This window comes from Rhyacophila brunnea, unplaced genomic scaffold, assembly GCF_057557595.1.
Source record: "Rhyacophila brunnea isolate RB1 unplaced genomic scaffold, BYU_Rbru_1.0 scaffold_4, whole genome shotgun sequence".
Taxonomy (NCBI): Eukaryota; Metazoa; Arthropoda; class Insecta; order Trichoptera; family Rhyacophilidae; genus Rhyacophila; species Rhyacophila brunnea.
In genome coordinates this window covers 8935232-8954796 of record NW_028233068.1, presented here as the reverse complement: position 1 = coordinate 8954796, position 19565 = coordinate 8935232, and the positions used below count along the sequence as shown (strand labels likewise).

Here is a 19565-nt window from a genome sequence, read left to right as displayed (position 1 = left end):
ATGCTGAAGCGGGGGGGGGGGGGAACCGCACGCCAGCTTATAGAAGACAGACTCTAATTATGTTTTTATTTTTACTTTTTATTATTATTCTTATTATTTTATATATTGTCTTCTTCTTTCTTGTGAGGGTAATATTTGTTATAATGTAAATCTCATGTTTTGTACGTCTTGAATTTAGATTTGTTATGTCAACATTTTTTTTGTTTTCTTAAATAAATACCAACCTCTATGAGAAAACATTTAATAATCGATATTTCCAACGGCCATTGTATGCGTAAATGGTCTAATTTTGACAGGTGGCTTGAACACTGATAACTAATACATTGTATTTAATTTGAGAAATGTTTGATAATTAATTTCAAATCAGGGAAAGTTTCTTATTATGTAATTTTGTAAATCTATATGTGAAGTGGTCTTGTATTTGGGCAGTGGCGTCCCGTGGGGGTAGGCAGATTGAGCGTCGCTTGGGGGCGGCAGTTACTTGAAGGGCGGCAAATCGATTAGAATCATTAGGTATATATAGAAATAGCTACCTAAACTTAATAATGATGGAAATATCTTTCCATTCAAAAAGCATTTCACTGGTTCGAAACAAAATGTATTAATTAACATACAAGGTTTAACAGGGTTGTATTTTTTGTCGGGTTCGCGATGTCTAGTTTACTTCCGTTGTTCTTGGAGGTCAGTCCTTGATGACCAGCAATGATACGTGCAGATCTTTGAATTATAGGTAGGTACATACTTGCCTAAATTAAAATTTATCCAAATATTTTTGCCAGTCACTCGCGAGTTTCGGAAGTTGCCAGGTGTATTTTTAAATCTATCTGAAACCGTTGACGCACAATATTTCTATTGAAGTGGACATAGGATTTAAATTGGATTAAGTAGTATATATTTTGTCGGTAATGTATCTATACAATACATTTCTTAGATATTTTAGTCATGAAAAGATAATGAAAAATACTGTATAAAAATGGGGTTGCATTTTGGCGCTGCCTATGGGCGGCATTTTGTCTAGGGACGTCACAGTATTTGGGATATGATTTTGACAACTGTATAGTCACATAGTAGGTCCAATTATTATTTGCAAAATACGCTGGTGCAAATAGATTTACATCGGCTTCTACATGTTACCAGCCGATTTAGGCCATATAGTAAGATATAATACTGGAGAGAATAAATAAATAAGGAAACATAGGTACATGAAGGATTTCACCAATGTTCGCCAAACCAGTTGTGTCAGTTTTATTATTATTATTATAATAGAGTAGATATTATTGTCGTTTCATCATTTTTAAATGTTTTAAATTTGATTTTGATTTGATTTATCGCACATGTAATTCCGTGTATTAAAATTATCTTGTACTATGTTACAGATCAGCATAATATCTCATAGGTGCAATTCGGTGCATCCACAAGACCCCCTGTCGTGAGCATACTAAAGCATATAATAAAGTAATGTATACGTGGATTTAAAATAGTCCGCCCTTTTCAGCTTTTACACAGGGCTCGAAATGGAACGAAGCGCACCGGAGTGCCGTTCCGGTTCATGAAATACCCAAAACTATCGTTCCGTCACCTGGAAAAAATAACTTGGCCATCTGAGCTAGATATTCCATATAACAAAAAATCTAACAGCCCCTAACCGTGTGTAAAAGATAATATAGTTTTTTTTATAAATTAAATATCTAAAAAAGTACCTAATTAAGGTGATTTAATATAATTATGTATATTATAATATTTAATAATAGTGACTAAGTAATTATTATTATTCAATTATTATGCTCACAATATACCCGTAGCATTAAATTGTAACAAAAATAAAGTAAAGAGTGTATGTGATGATTTAAAATTAAATACGATGTATCAACCTATTTATAATAAAAAATAGATTTTATCATGATTATAATATTTTTTATTAAAATTAATTCACAGTAGATATATCCATATAATACGACTTTATTTATTTACCCAAAATGCAGCTTATTTCTATTCATTTTATTTCAGTACTGGTACAGAACACGAATAAATATAACGGTGACAAAACAAATCACTAATAAACAGAACTATGACATTTCAGGAAAAAATAAGATTTAATATTGAAATTGTCGTGTACCTACCCATCTCTATATTACGTTGTATAGATTTTTAATAACACCGGTTTTCAATACGCCGTAAAAAAAATCAAATGATATAATTTCTGCATTCCTAATCGTTGGAAAGCCTTAAGGCTATACCTCAGTTGAGGCATGGTCTAAGAAGATCGTGGCTGGGCGATGCACGAATTGTGCAAATGACGCGTGCTGAAAGAAATATAATTTGTCATATAAATCCAACATGCGTCCATTTAATGTTCTGTTTGTTGTTCTATTAGTAACAATAATAATATATTCATTGACATGTTTTCTTTTTCAAGTACCTAAATGGGTAACGTTTTTTAGTCATCTTTACACGATTTAAGAATTAATACCCCCGTCGCCATCACGAAACAAATTGACCTGTCCACAGCCAGACTTTCGCTCTCCGATTGCCAGCGAGAACAAAATTTCGTCGCACCTATAGTTGAAAATTATTTGCCGTTTCACTGAAGTACAGTCCTAATTAAACGGGAGTCTAATCGGTGATGCCGGCATTGTTTCCCGGTGTTGTTTGACTTAAAATAAAAAAAAAAATTCTTTTTAATGTTTTCAGATAGTTGAAATTGTAAATTATCAAAAAATATCTCAAATTGTAAGCTTCGTATTTTTCCGCTAGGAGCCTTGCTACCTAGGGCCGGCAGGTTATATGAAAGTATGGTGAAGCAGGCAAGTATGGTGAAAAAGTATGGTGAGGCAGGCTGGTAATCAATTTTGGCAAAATTTCCACGTTAACAGTGTATTATATGGGTACTTTATAATGACCAAAGTAAATCCTCAGTGATGCCCTGCATTTTTTTTATCGCGTCGCTATTTCTCGTAAGTTGTCAGCTATTGTTGGCTTGCTTCATTCAGTTGTATGAAAAAGCCGATTTCTTGCCTCTCTTTTTATTTAATGCCTCTATGCTCGCTACATTACCTTAAACATGTTAAAATAATAATTGTCTGCTTTGAAAAATGTATTATTTGTAGTATTTTAAAAAGAAAAAAAACATAATACGGATTATCCGTGATTTTCGTTTATCCGTGCCACCTCTCCCCACCATTAGCCCGGATAATCGGTAGTGTACTGTATGTAAATATTATGAAAATATTATTGGCCGTACATCAGTTGAGGCACGGTCTAAAAAGATCGTTGCTAGGCGACGCGCGGATTGCGGCAATTTTGGACTGGAACCCGTGCGGCAGCCAACCATGGCATATCCTGAGTGTCTGTATCTATATAAATATTATCTAATTGCCTTGAACCTACGGCACTTTGACACCGACAGTATGTCAAGCTATCACAAAAAAAACATTATTCGGTTTTTTATCAACATTATTATTTAATTTCGATAAAAGGTTATTTTTACTCACGGAAATTAACTTTTGTTTTGGCAGATATGTTTATTAATATATACGAAAAAGTGTATGCCATGAAATATTTAATAATATATTATATTATATAGGTACGCCATTTTAAGGCTGGCGGGTGGCGAATCCAATAAACATGGGAAACTCAGAAATAATGGGAACTGAAATACCTAACAGGTAAAGAGAAGCAGGCAACCGATCTCGAATAAGGAAGAATACGGGATAAATTTAAACACGTGTCAGGAACACGTCATTCTAAGCATGACATTCTTTCTGACAACTGCTCTCGGTTTACGAACTCACGCTTATTCAATATTGGTGTATTTTAACACAATCACTGCTGACCTTTTAATTACCACGTTAATTATATCTAATGGCCAAGTACTCCAAACGCGCCAGTCGCAGTGTTAGCACTAAATGAGTTTTAGGGTTGCAACACAGACTATTGCTCGTCTATAATGTGTGTTTCATTTCGAGCAAACTCTCGAGCTTGTCCTGGTTAGAGAAATGAATATTAGGTATGGTCTAGTTATGATTGAGCTTGGAATGCTGAACAGAGGCTGTCGAGATTAGAGCCTATCTCCATTACGATACACAGCCGCTGCAACAAGATGCAACGTCATACGTCGAATACTGACAACTGCTCTCGGTTTATGCATTGACGCTCATTTAATATTGATGTATTACGCACACTATTCCACGTCTATAATGCGTGGTTCATTTTCGTAGGACACATTCAAAACCCTGCGTCAAAATTTACTGTATTGGTATATAGCCTATCGGAATTCTATTTGAATAAACAATAGCTTGAGATGTCAAGGTATTTATATAAAAAAGACGATTACTTGCGTAGTAGTTATATTAAATTGGGTGTACACTATTTTTCCAGATCAGCCATAGTCATGGCCCCCACAAAGGGGGGGCTGACAGGGCTCTAGCCTGGGGGCCCGGGCTTAGGATGGGCCCAGCGTGGCAGATCAACCAGTTAAGTATGATAAAGACAAATAGAATTTTATTTTATAATTATTTTTAGTGTGTTTCCCGGCTAAGCAAAATTACAAATTATCTAACATGGCGAAAGGTCACATGTAACTTTTTTATCACAAAAGAGGGTCGCGATCAGTGCTTGATAGTATGATGCTGAGTGCCAAAAATTCAAGCTAATTTATTTAAAAATACCAGAAATCGGTAAAACAATACACAGAATACCATTTATTTTACACGGAACCTTGGAGTTCCGCGGAATATCATTTGGGAAACACTACAGTGACCTTAACCTTAGCGATAGGTTGGGGGGGGGGGGCACCAAATATCGTGGTCTAGGGGCCCGCTTCAGGATGTGGGGGCCATGCCCATAGCATACCTACCTAAACTATTTATGGTTTGGTTAAGCAGGATTTAATTGATTTTTAAAAACTAACCAGCACCATCTGCAAATTGTATTCTTAGTTCAATGGAAACAAATACGTGTGACTGACAAGGCCTAGTGTGCACTATTTATGTCGAATACACACCCAGTGATGTCCCGTGTGGGTAGGAATATCATGTGTTGCTCAGGTGTGGCAAATGATGTGACGATCGTTTTCGTTGAAGGCAGCGGTAGACGATACGGTCACTTCGTTAGAAAGTACCTACTGACATTTTAGTTATTTTTAAATCGCAAGGGGGCCTCCAAACTTATCACCGCATACCATGGCCCCCACAAAGGGGGGGGGTCACAGGGCTCTAGCCTGAGGGCCAGGGTTTTGGGGCGGGCCTGCGTGGCAGGTCGACCCGATAAGTGAGATAAACACCCATCACAAATTTGGCCTAATGGGGAAAAAAACTCGCCTTTGGCGCTTCTTTATTTGTGGAGTCTTAACATTTTAAAATGTCTAGTTGTGTGATGCAACTTTTGATTACTGTGTGTCGATATTCGACAACTCCATAATTCAAACGGATTTATTCAATACAAAATATCGCTGAAAATACACCGAATACCCTTAATTTTACCTGAAACAACATGTACATTAACAATAAACATTCTGTAAAAAGTCCCACTGCCATTAACCCTAGCGATGGGTAGGGGGGGGGCGCTTAAGATCCTGGCCTGGGGGCCCGCTTCAAAATGTGGGGGCCATGCCGCAGACCTCCGTGGATCTAAATGCTTTAGTCCTGAGTAGGTAATACGTATTTTTTTAAGATTTCTGGTACATTAATTTGTCTGTTTAACAGTTTAACCTAACCTAACCTAACCTAACCTAACCTAACCTAACCTAACCTAACCTAACCTAACCTAATCTAACATAACAACTCTGCACACAATTTGTTGATAATGTGTAAGTGTGTATTATACCACATATTACACATATTATTATATTAATATGCTTGGAATATGATATTTGGAATTACAGCTATCTCAATACGTATAGCTTAGATCAGACAGGATCCGTCTGACACGTTACCTGCGGCGGTGACTGGGTGGTAAGTGAGGACAATAAGTATTCCGGAAAATTGTACGTATGCAGTTGGCCGTATTACGGCTCACGGCCATATAGTATTGAAATCAAATTCAAGTCTAAATAAAACTACGCAATAAAAAGAACCGGAATACAAACAGAAGAACCGAAAAAATATCATACAAAAAAAAATTAATGATTCAAAAGTTAGCAAAAAGGGTTAGCAAGTAGGTATTCGTAAGTATCAATTCGAATCTATCAAATTTCTGATGATCTCTCTCTCTTCTTGGTCGTGCACTCATGGCTGAGGATTGTGACCACGTTTAAATTTCGCCATCCTTTGAGCGACCAAGACTTTCCATCCTTCCCGATATTCCGCTTCTCTCAGGGCAGAATAGATGGTACCCCCCCCAGTCAGCGCTTTCACTTGGTCGCTCCATCACGCGCAGACGCTCTTCCTCTGCTTCGCCTTCCCTGGAGGCTACTTAAAACTACCAGTCTCTCCAGGTTGTCCGGTCCGCGCCTGACAATATGTCCAAAAAATTGCAGAATTCTTCTCAGACATATCGTCGAGAGCCGTTCCTTTATCTTCAGTATCTGGATGATTGACTGGTTCGTCCTGTGCTCCGTCCAAGAAATACGAAGCATTCGGCGCCAACACCACATCTCAAAGGCATCAATTGCCTTCCGTTCTCTTGCCTTCAGGGTCCACGACTCGACTCCGTATAGAAATATCGAGAACACTAATGTTTGCACAAGCATCATTTTTGTGGCAATCGAAATTCCCCGATCCTTCCATGTAGTGGTAAGGCGTGTCATCGCACTTTTTGCAATCTGTGTGCGCCTTCTTATTTCCGCTTCGCATCCGCTCTTTCCACTGATGGTCGATCCAATATATACAAACTCGTTGACTGTTTCGAGGTTTTGGAGTGTACTTGGTGTTGGTAGAAGGTTAACCATTAACTTGGTCTTATTCCTATTAATAAGGAGGCCGTATTTGCGACTCTCTTCCTCTATCCGGTGTAGCAGCTCTGTGAGTTCTTTTTCATCAGCAGCGATAATAATCTGATGATAATGACAACCTAATTATCAGATATTTGGTAGGAATAAGTATCAAATTATTGTTCTTATTGAATTTAATAAAATTGTAACTTACTGCCTGCAATTATTTACGAACAATGTGTCATTTTTTGATGTCAATGCTATAGAACTAACTTTTTTTACGGTACAACCGCTCACGGTGAACTATGATACATTGAAATGTAATTCGAACAATTTACGTGTAACCTATGAAAGCATCACTCTTCTCACTCATCGGTAGCTTTCTCGCTGCCTCTATCTGCATAATTTTCGATATTTTATAGATAATAGAATACTTTTTGTCTATCATCCACTATGGCTTGGAATAGGCAGTGTTTAATTGAATTTTAAAAACTAACAAACACTATCTACACGTTGTAATCTTAGTTCAATGAAAACAAATACGTATGGCTGACAAAATTTAGTGTGCACTATTTATGTCGAATCTTAACATCCTAGCTCCACCCTTCGCCACTTATTTATACTAACAAAGTTTGTATATTTTGTATCCCATTGAAATGGACAAAACCGGTCATAATTAATATTAAACTACATATTATGATATACGTACGACACGTTGTGTAGGTATTATTTTAATTAATACACTGTATTTTCACCTAGAATTTACAGTAAACACAAACAAAAAAATAAATCTACAATTACTTCAACGATTTTCCAAAAAAAAAAAATTAATACAAATAAATGATGTAGTAATTATTATATTACAAAATGATGGTAAAATATTTTATAGAATGCCATTCATTCGTTATTTCCATTACAATAAATAATGTCATGTAGGTATTATGCAAATATACTTGCACATATCCATTGGTGATTAGACGATTAGGCCCGTTTCAGACGGGACACCGGTGTCGCGCTCGTATATAATAAGGAGGTCTTTGTATTCGAATAAAGGGGCCATTGCATTATATTTATGAACGCCCCAGAGCTAATGAATCAACGCGTGTCCGGTACACTTTTTCGTCGGCCGCTACATTCTCAAGCCGCCGATACACTTGTTTATATTACCGCAGCCAGTTTTATGTTCTAGTTTATAACGCGGTTTATAATTTCGGCACAGTTCGGTTATGAGGAATACAGCGGCAAACACATATTGAAAATAGCCGATATACTGGATTATTTGTTAGGTTAACTTAGGCTAACCAAACCTAACCTAACCTAACCTATACTAACCCAAACTAACAAATAATCCAGTATATCGGCTATTTTCAAAATGTGTTTGCCGCTGTATTCCTCATAACCTAACTGTACCATGCGTTATTATTATTATTATACCCATGAGCTCAGGGGCGTCCATAAACATAATACAAAGGCCCGTTTATTCGAATACAAAGGCCTTCTATCCCGTCTGACACGGGCTTTAGAGTATCAATATTTGATTTACAAAGCTTAGTGTGCACTATTTATGTTAGATGTTAACAGCCTACCTACACCCTTCGCCACTGTAACTTGGCTATACGGAGCGATTGGTTTCATGGTCACGTTGTATACCCGTAATTTTGTCTTTTCCGTCTTTGTCGATTCTTTTGTGCGAAGAACGCTGCATTTCCACTTTTCAGTCTGCTGAATGCATCTGCTGGCTGATGATGGGTTCATCTAGGGATTGCAACACCGGTATTTCAAAACCGGTATTCCAGTATTTATCAATACCGGAATTTTAGGTTTTAAGAAAGCACACTCGTTTACGTTTTTGATAATGACTTATAAGTTATGTGCTGTTAAAATGCAAATATATTGAGTGAATCCGACAGAGGTTTAAAAATAATAAAACAAATTTCTTCAAATATATTTTACAGATTATCATAATATTCTTTCGAAATAGAAAACATCCGTGACAAAAATATTCAATTATTCTATAATTATTGATGACTGTACAAGCGTTAAATTTAAGAAGCTTTTCCTGCAGCCGGACATTTTTGCATTTGATGAACTTTTGAGGACTTTAGTTAAAATTATCAATATATTCATTTTTTTTGTAAAAAATCACTAGTTCTACCATTATTATGATCAATACTATATTTTTAAATGTCAACATAATAAATGTAGGTTTTTGCTATAAAATAATATTTCAATAGCTATATTTATTGATAATCACCTAGTTCTGTTTTTTTTACTTTTTAAGAAATACCGGTATTCAATAAGAAATACCGAGAAACCGGTATTGAAATGTTCATTCGGTATTGCAATCCTTAGGTTCATCTCGTTCTTTTGAGAGATGCTGGTTCCCAAATAGGTACTATCAAAATGTTTCCTGTCCATTCTTTCTCAACACTTCTTACTTACAATACTTGGTCATCTGATTAGTTCACTTAGTCAGCTCTTGATCACTTCAGATTTATTCGTTTCGCCGCATCCTCCAGAGGAGTGAAAATATCGCGTAGGTATATGTGGATAATAGTATAGGTACAATACAGTAATGATTCTGATAAAATGAAAGAAAAAGTATAATATTTGAATGATTTTATTAATATATTTCTACAATTTTAAGTGGGACATCAAAATGTAATATTATTTTATTGATTCTGCATCTTGCCCGGATGAGATCCTTTCTTAGCAGCGTGTCCGGAAATTAGTACGTATGCAGTTCGCCGTATCACACTTCACCGTGAAATATTTAATGCATTAAAGACCGTCCAACCTCTTTGGGTCGTAGAGTACTGACATACAACGCATGTCTAAACAAAACACGGTTCTTGTCAGTTTACACTTCACAGGAAGCCAGCAGCAAACAAATTTTGAAAATAGCCGATAGACTGGATTATTTGTTAGGTTAAGTTAGATTAGGTTTTCATTCCTGAATTCACGAAGTTTGCTAAAATCAGCTATGAAAATTGAATCAATGTTCATATCGAATCTAATAAAATTGAAGACGGTATAGTATATCGTCGGTGTTTTGTAAAAAGGGCAAATCAACCATTTTGGCGAAATCGAGATTTTAATGAAAATACAATATGTACCCCACTAGCTTTGTTGTGTAAAAACGGCGAATTTGTATCTCTACAGGAAAATACTTAAAAACGATAATCGACTAAAATTAAATTAAAAGGCCGAATGTGACATATTAGGCCTTTTAAAATATTATATAATAATGCCTATTATAATGACAGTATTCTTTCTAAGCTTTATTATAAACTTGTTAGATATTTATGAAATCATCCACAGGTAATAAACAAATAAATGTCAAAAGTTAAAAATCCTCCTCCTGTAAAATAGCATTTTGGTTAATTCGCCCTTTTTACAAAACACCGACGATATGGCCATCTCTTTCCGATAAGAAAGCTCACGGCGAACTGTGCCACGGTGAAATGTTTTACGTACAATTTACATATTGTAACCACTTAGCAGATACAGCCTGAAAAAGATAAAAACATGCCAAGTGAAAAACGTATTTGTTAATAAGGAATAAGGTGATGAAATGAAAATGGAACGGCATGACGCTCGGCCGGTATAATAATATAACCGATGGAAAAAATACATATACAGTGGCACCCAATGTGCATAAAACGAGGGCGTCCTAAAACCCCACGGATCGACGAACTCGCCTAGACGGATGTACGATGCAGTGAAGAAAGGTACCGATACAAGTGGATGGAGCTACGGACCTCTTCATCCACCAGTGGATACACCTCGGCTGATAACGATGTTGGTAATATAATAATTATAAGATAAAAAGAACTTTTTATAAACCACGTTAACTACGTTAAATAAACTTGACAATTATACTATGTATTAATAAATACTTTTTTTGTACTTGATAGAAATACTGAATAAATATTATAGAATACTGAAATGTCATTTTGACACTTCATATTGATTTCCATAGTAACGCACGTATATATTATTAATTTAGTTGCTAGGACACCCTTAGCAACCAATAATAGTGTTTTACTTTTTACGATTTTTTTTCCGAAATAACTTTCCATACAAAACAGAATTAACTGGAAATGAATTCAACTCTGCTTAAAGATGGCTAAAAGTATTAAAAGAATGCATTGTCATCGTGTTCTGGGACAAATAAAAGTTTCAAATGTCCAGCTAGTCGGGAAGTTAAAAATCGATTGCAAGATTTGTATTGGACAAACAAAGAAAAATTTGTACTGGACAAACAAGAATACGAGCTAATAAAAACGTGAACATGCGAGAAATATATTATAACCAATAGAAAAAATATTTTTGAAAAAATTAAGACACCCCGCAGGAATCGAACCTGCATCTCTCGGGTACCGCGCTCACGCACATTGACCACAATGCTAAAGGAGTCATACTTAATTATGACAAATTTTAACTAATGGCTTTTAATACTCACTGAAAGGGTTTCTAAATTGAATTACTATTTTGGCTATCGTATGTTCAATTATTATTATAATGTTTGAAAAATTCATAGTTCTATTGTATTTCTTTGATGTGACGAGAGAGGGGTGGATAAAATTACTCCACGATGTCATGGTTTTATATAATAGGTGTCTAATAACAAAAACTGATAAGACCACAATTCTATATTAGTGGGAAATTACGTTTTTGTGCGACAGACGTGACTAGTTGATTTTAATTTTTTTTTCTATTCTATTTTATTTTCAAATTAGAAGATTATGTATAATATTTCAATTAGCTTATTAACCTATATTTGCAATACAGCCATGAAAAATAAAATCAGACGTGTCAACGTCAAATAATTATTATATCACTTAAAATTATCGGTGTTATCAAACATTTTTTTTGTATGATTTCGGGGTATTTTAGACGTTTGTTATAGACGATTACACATTGTGTGAAATTGCACATTGAATAATATGGACATGTTATGTTTTGTCAAATTTTGGCTATTATGTGGACATATCGGTTTTCATTATTAGACGCTTCTAAATAATAACACGTCATAATAATGACGTGTGAAATAAAAATTTAATACCAATAAGTATTATAGAATCTTTAATCATAATATCTGTAGTAAGATGACAAAATATTATGTTATGTCCATTATCCCTCATCTCAATGAGATCTACAAGATACCAAATTATGTCTAGGTCTTATAGGTTGGGAGAAATAAGCTGTGTCAATATGTGATATGTCCATTGCTCAAATGTCTATCGAAGTTTAAAATTGTTCTCCTGAACAATTTAGAAAAAAAAACGGACATACTTACGTGTTTTTCCATCTTACCACAGTTATTAAATATAGACAGGTATAACAACACTATTTAAGAAATTTAATACTTCTTACCAGAGGTGACGCACCCACAGGATGATTGCATGGGGGCGCTGATGATTTGGGGGGGCTGCTGGTAAATAATTTGTGCTTGTGGTTGCTGATAGACGACTGGTTGTGGTTGTTGGTACACAATTGACTGTGGTTGTTCTAATATAACAGACTGTGGTTGTTCCAATACAACTGACTGTGGCTGTTCCATCACAATAGGCTGCGATTGTTGATAGATGACCGATTGTACCGGTTCTGGCATGGTCTGTACTGACATGGTCTGCACTGGCATTGTCTGCACTGGCATTGTCTGAACTGGCATTGTCTGCACTGGCATTGTCTGCATCGACATGGTCTGCACTGGCATTGTCTGCACTGGCATTGTCTGCACTGGCATTGTCTGCATTGGCATTGTCTGCATCGACATGGTCTGCACTGGCATTGTCTGCACTGGCATTGTCTGCATCGACATGGTCTGCACTGGCATTGTCTGCATCGACATGGTCTGCACTGGCATTCTCTGCACCGCCATTTTACTGATGAGTGGTTGTGGAGGCATCCGTAACTGCAGGGGTGGACGAATAATCGGCATCAGGGGCTTCGGTTGGACGCAGTTTACGCCAACGCACATCGACCCGTAGGATTGTCGGCCGATACATTGGCTGTACCCTCGGTAATCCGTCGCCAGGCTGCATGGGATCTGCGCTGAAGCCTCATTTATGATCAAGGCTGTAAATAAAAGGAATACTACGAAGGCCTTCATCTGGAAATAAGAGTTAGTTTTTCATATTAGTATCAGTGATTATTTAGAATAGTTATATTTTAACTTAGTGATTGTAGAGTGTATACGGCGGAGCTGCGGGATGTTGGGATGACCTGGAACGACGCAAGAAGACTGGCTAGCGACAGGGATTCTTGGAAGCGCCGCGTGGTGTCCATATGCTCCAAGGGGCGGATAGGGCCGTAGAATAGGAAAATTATTTACCCATTGGAGACAGTTAATTTTTGAGTATCACCTTAGACAATAGATACAGAAGTATCACTTAAAATTCACACTGATTACTAAAATTAATATTATTCATTTATTTCAAATAAATCCTTTAAATATGTGTAGGTATTGAATTCTTCGTTAGTTTTGTGTATCAGTGGAATCAAGAAAACATGTCAAATATAGGTTTTTGTGTTGTTTTAGCTTTTTTTTTATACAAAATGACAAAGGTAAAAAGTCTATGATAGAATTAAATGACAAAATAACGATATACTAAAACTGGAGCTAAATATAATACTCTTCAAGATATTTATAGGATGGAGGGCCGTTATATGTTTTTTACTCACTCAAAAACCTCGTACCTACCAAACTGGTCATTATTTTGACATAACACATTTTAAATAAAAATAGATTTTATAACTCTAATAATTATTTAAAAATATATGGGACTTTGTATAACTAACACAATAAAATGATGGCTATATATATTATTAAGTAACTTCAACTTTAAAAAAAATCAAAATATGATTAAAATTATTTGATTTTCACCATGTCCTGCGCCCTGTAACAGCGGCGCCAAACTGGCGCCGATTGTCTACAATTATTCAGTTTTTCAATATATCAAATAATAATAAAACAGTGACCTAGTTAGCTTTTAGTTATTTAAAAATGTAGTGTTATGAATAATAAAACATTATATTTATAGACGTATTTTATGATTATCTACTTAACAAGCATATTACATAAGAATATACTAAAATTAAAATACAGCAATACAGTACTCACTAATCACATTACCAAATATATTGTGTCACATTTTATTGATTAAAATTATCAATATTTGGAATTAAATTATATTTATTATAAATCAATACTTTTCTATTTTTCTTGTGTAGTTATGTAGTTACATACGTGCTAATTTTATTCAACTTTGTAAAATATCTTTACTGACCTTATCTTGCTGATATCGACTTGGCGACTTCAATTAAAATGTAACAAATCTTTATTTCATTTTATATTATATATTTCCAAAAAAATATTATGTAACCACTTATCTTTTTTTCAATAATTCATTGATTATAAAATATGTTTTTCAGTGTCAAATCAGTGACGTAGGTACACGAGCATTGTCTAAATGACATCTAGTACAAAATTAGTAACTAAATATTCAGAAATACAATAAAAATATTATCATTGCCATCATTTACTTGTAATATTAAAAATATAGAGCATTGTTAATCAAACTTTCATCTGTGGGTGGTCGGTTTTAATTTATATTCCAATGTTACCATTATTGACTGGGACTAGACCGTGTTTTTTATGGATATAATGGAATGGGTATTAAAAATGTCAATTTATTGAATTAAAATAAATAATTAAAATAAAAAAAATATAATAAATATAAATGAAAGAAAATACAAGATCCGACATAAATAGTGCATACTAAACATTGTAAGTCATACGTATTTGTTTTCATTGAACTAAGACTACAATTATTTGCAGATACCTACTAAGCGTTGGTTAGTATTTAAAATTCAATTAAACCCTGCCTAAACCATAAATTATCTAAAATTATGCCATTAAATGATACATAATTTTGGATATTTTATGGATAGAAGATTTTTTTAATCTATTATGATTTAGTTTGATTTGTTATGACTACAATGTTTTGTTTTCTTAAATAAATATGTATTCTATTTAACGAAAACAAATAAATTGTGCAAATTGTGCACTATTTTCGTCGGATCGCCAATAGCATACCAAAACTATTATAGTTTAGTTTAGACAGGGTTTCATTGAATTTTAAACACCTTACCAGCACAATCTGCAAATTGTAGTCTTAGTTCAATGAAAACAAATACGTATGACTGACAAAGCTTAGTATGCACTATTTATGTCGAATCTTAACAGCCTACCGCCACCCTTCGCTACCAATATTGAGTATTGTTATTCTGCCTCATTATTTGCTTCATGAAAAAAACCGCCACTGAATTTATTGTTATTGTTATTGTCATAATTTATTTTATTTTTTAAAACTAACAGATTTTGTAAATGTTTATTTATCATTTAGCAATAAAATAACAGAAATAACGATGTTCTTACTTTGGTTAGCGATATAATTTTAAAGATTTTGTGCGTATTTTTTAATATTATATTTATCTTCTCTTCCTGGTCGTTGACTTCTAGCTAAGTATCGTGATCACCTTGAAATAACATTACCAACAAAATTAATTTAATTAATGTATATAAATTCAATTTTTGATAATGTATGTAAAATGTTAAATGATCATATTTATCTCGTAAATTAAACCACACAAAATTCTTAAAATACTTGCATTGATCCTAAGTTTTTTGAATGAACCTTTAGTAAAAATGCACTGTAGAGTAGTGATTCCAATCCCGGGATCTCGAACTATTTTCGATACCTATGAATCCCGGGATTAGTAAACATAGTCCGGAAACTTTATAAATTTTTATGGAAAATAAAATAAGAAAAAAATATAACAGAAAGAATACTTTTAAAATAAATAAATAAATAAAAAAAAAAGAAAATTTTTATAATATTTTCAACCAGTGTGGACTCAATTTTATGCTTAAATTAGTATGAAGCCATAAAATATGAAATGTAATATGATGACACAATAAGGCCCGTTTCAGACGGGACACCGGTGTCGCGCTCGTATTAATAAAGGAAGCCTTTGTATTCGAATAAAAGGGCCTTTTTATTATGTTTATGAACGCCCCAGAGCTAATGTAGCTAACGCGTGTTTTGTACACTTTTCCGTCGGCCGCTACATTTTCAGCCCGCCGATATACTTGTTTTTATTACCGCAGCCAGTTTTATGTTCTAATTTATAACGCAAAATTATGCGTTGACTCATTAGCTCTGAGTCGTTCATAAAAATAATACAAAGGCCTTTTATTCAAATACAAAGGCCTCCTATATTATATCGACCGCGACACCGGTGTCCCGTCTGAAACGGGCCTAACTATTGCCTAAAACACTGATGTTATTAATCTTAATGGACTTGCCATCAATAAAAGTTATACTAATTGACTATTCAAATAATGTTCAAATAATGTAATAATAACAATAACAGCTTAATTCAACACTCGATTCTATTTTTAGTTTGTTTCTTTGATCGATAATAGATATGTAGTGGCCGAATAATAACTATCAAATTCATCTATTGTTTATAAAAATATCAAGTTACTTTGCAGCGATACATTCCCACTGAATGTATTTTCTAGTAAACAACATACATATCTTCAGCGAAATTAGAGACGGTGTAGTATTACATATAACAATACTTAGTTAGTATTACGGCGTATTGAGCCGAGTAAACGTTTTCCATAGTATTTGCTTACAACTATAATAACATAATATCATAGCGCATTATACCATTACTATATTAGTTGAATAATCATTTTTCTCGTAGTGTCATATTTTATAACAAATAATATTTCATTTCACTATTCAATTTAAAACGCTGATGCTAATAATTAATCTAATGTAATTGTATACCTATTATATTGTGTCTTGTGTAATTTTGTGTTGACGTATTACTTTTGTATTGTATAAATAAGGAAAGACAATTCAACTCAATGTCACTCGACTCAGAGTAATTAGCAAGTAACTATCATTGTATAAATACGCTGCTAAATAAATCTCACCATACGACATCGAAGACTTCGTCATTACTCTCATCCTCTACCTACGCATCGAACACCACACACGAGTGACCTCAACAGTGGCGACCAACAGCCAACAGATATGTCAATTATTTTTAATTGGCGTATTTATTGCCATATTATAGGAATAAAAACATTTGAAGAAACGTACCGGTTGTTTAAGGTGATTCATAATGTTTTAATGGATGTAACACGTGTGACATCTAACACATAATTTATTTTTTCACACGAAAAAAAACGCACTCGATTGGATTCAAACCACCGATTGTCCGGTTATCAGCCGAACGCACTACCTTTACGCCACAGTATGATACTGCAATCGTGACGATTATGCAGTATAATATTATAGTTTAGAATTGTTCCGTTGCCTAGGCAGCCAATTTATTATTGTCGGCCATTTGCAATTCCTTATGTAAACAAAGGATTAAATGTCAGAGAGACATTTAGTACTTTAAAAATAAAAACAACGAGAAACCATTATATAATTTAGTAATGTAAGTTACAGTGTATAGAAATAAACCAACGGCGTTCCAATAAGCGGTCCTTTTTCTTGACTGTGTAATTTAACAAGATAATTAAGAGCTAGTCAAAGAATATAGTTTATCACAAGTTTTGTTACGCCAAGGAAATATAACTTCTAACGCGTGTACATAAGTACACACACCGATTTTTTTTAATCAATTTCAAATTCAATTTCAAAAAAATTATCAAATTCTTTTTAAATCATTTATTTTGTCAAATTTTGTCCATGAAATTTTATTTGAAGAACTTTATTTTTATATGGGGAGCGCATTTTTTCCGCCTGGTAATTGTCCTAGAAAGTAGCAAAAACCTCGGAGAATATTTTGATAAGCCCTCACCAGTGATGTCTACTCTCTTTAACGACTGCCACTGACTTGCCACATTTACCCCGCTGCTTATCCTACCTACTAATTTATTAGTAAGTACACACGCACGTTCTTGCTCGATGGTTTTACGCTGATTCCAACATATCTCAACGTGTGTACCATCTGGCTCGATGGTTTTTTGTTCGACATCTAACAAATTGCGCTATCCAAAAAAGGTTGAAGGTCTGCAATTCTTGCGCGAAGAGATTTGAGTGACAGAGTGAGGACGCACCGGCAAGGCTACTGTGGCCTCGCTTTCACTCGTGGTCGAAGTCGTGGCGGTGTGACGATAGCCTCACAGCGCCTTCTGTCGAGTTGCTCGACTGTGTGGACGCAACGACGAGCATGCTTCCAAGTCAACATGCTCGATCGAGTAAAACCGTCGAGTAAGAACGTGCGTGGGTACTAGGCTTATAACTTCTTGTCGCTTCATTTGCGGAGTACCACACTTTCCGTGTATATTTCCCATACCCAAATACGCCGCATTTTACACAGACACACCTAAATAATTTGTATTTTTTTTTATTTCTGGAGAGGGGTCCAGACCTGAACCCCCCTTCGTGTACGAGGCTTGTTAATTAATTTTCAAATATTGTATTGCGTTATCTATGGGGGAAAAGGTTTCTGACCTCTGTCTAGAAAATTGTTAAATAATTCATTATTATAGTAAAAGTTACAGTCGAATTATTTTCATATCGATAACTAACTTGGTTAGGTTAACTAGATACAGCCGAACTCGGTTATTACGTGGAAGATGGGACCGACTGAATTTGCTCGTTATATAAGAGATTAGGTATTTTTAAATGAGAGGTTACATAACATAAAAAGTTGCAATTCAAACAAAAATCTATATCTGGGTAACATTGGAATGTATTTTTATGTAAATCTCTAATCTAATAGAAAACATCAAAATGTCACAACTTAGTACCTATCTATTACCCATACTTAATGTCTGGTTTAGGCGAAGGTACCTATAACAAGAGTGATGATGAATTGAAAATGACCTTTCGAAAACAGAATACTGCTCTTGCTACAATAACGTTTGTTTTAAAATAGTTGCGAGGTTAGTGTGGTTTGTTATGATATCCATGGAAAGAAAGTAGATTAGATGTGCTTTTTCTATCAATTGTATTTTAATGTCTCCTAATGCCGGCCACTAGAAAATAAATAAAATGCAGTTGCTTAGGTTTTGCCCAATGACCCCAAATGACTGTAGTCAGTCAAATTATGAAATAATGAGAGAATTTATGCTAAATTTGAGATTTTTGGCTGCCTACCTAAATATTGAAGACAGCTTTTGAAAAATTGGGTTTGGGGAGTTATTAAGTGTTCTGGCACACCATTTCTAAGCATCTCGACATGCCTGATTTTCAGCACCTCAATTTGATCATGCGGAAGGTCGACAATTTGAAAATCCACACCGAGGTTCCTGTGATGTTAATTGATCATTCTTTGTGTCTTCTCAGTATGTACGGTCGAACTTGGTTATTACGCGGAAGATGGGACCGACTGAATTTGCTCGTTATAATCATTACTTGTTATATCAGAGAATAGGTATTTTTAAATGAGGCGGTCACATAACACAAAAAGTCACAATTCAAACAAAAATACACGATTAGAATTTTTCCCGAAACAAGCATGGCATTCATAAACTACAAAAGAAGTTGTTTATTGTAATGAAGGCTGGTAGGTACCTACTGACTTCAGCTTGGATTTTTTACTATAATTTCAACCATATCCGTGGATACTTTTTCAATGTAGTCGGCGAAAACAT

General features: G+C 34.7%; 2 protein-coding genes across 2 annotated transcripts in view; one reads left to right on the top strand and one right to left on the bottom strand.

Annotated features, from left to right (window-relative positions):
* LOC147066822 (chymotrypsin-like elastase family member 1) overlaps positions 1-1621 on the top strand; it is a 32576-nt gene extending 30955 nt beyond the window's left edge. Inside the window, exon 10 of the mRNA XM_085954494.1 lies at positions 1377-1621. The gene's annotated coding sequence lies outside the window, so the exon portion shown is untranslated. The remainder of the gene's footprint in view (positions 1-1376) is intronic.
* Positions 1622-9472: 7851 nt separating this feature from the next.
* On the bottom strand, positions 9473-13782 carry LOC147066821 (uncharacterized). The gene is made up of 4 exons (XM_085954867.1): positions 13761-13782; positions 12248-12986; positions 10335-10379; positions 9473-9922 (listed from the first exon to the last, which is right to left on the bottom strand). The coding sequence occupies exons 1-3, from the start codon at positions 13761-13763 to the stop codon at positions 10366-10368; spliced, it is 756 nt and encodes a 251-aa protein (XP_085810993.1). The 5' UTR covers positions 13764-13782; the 3' UTR covers positions 9473-9922; positions 10335-10365.
* Positions 13783-19565: the final 5783 nt, after the last annotated feature.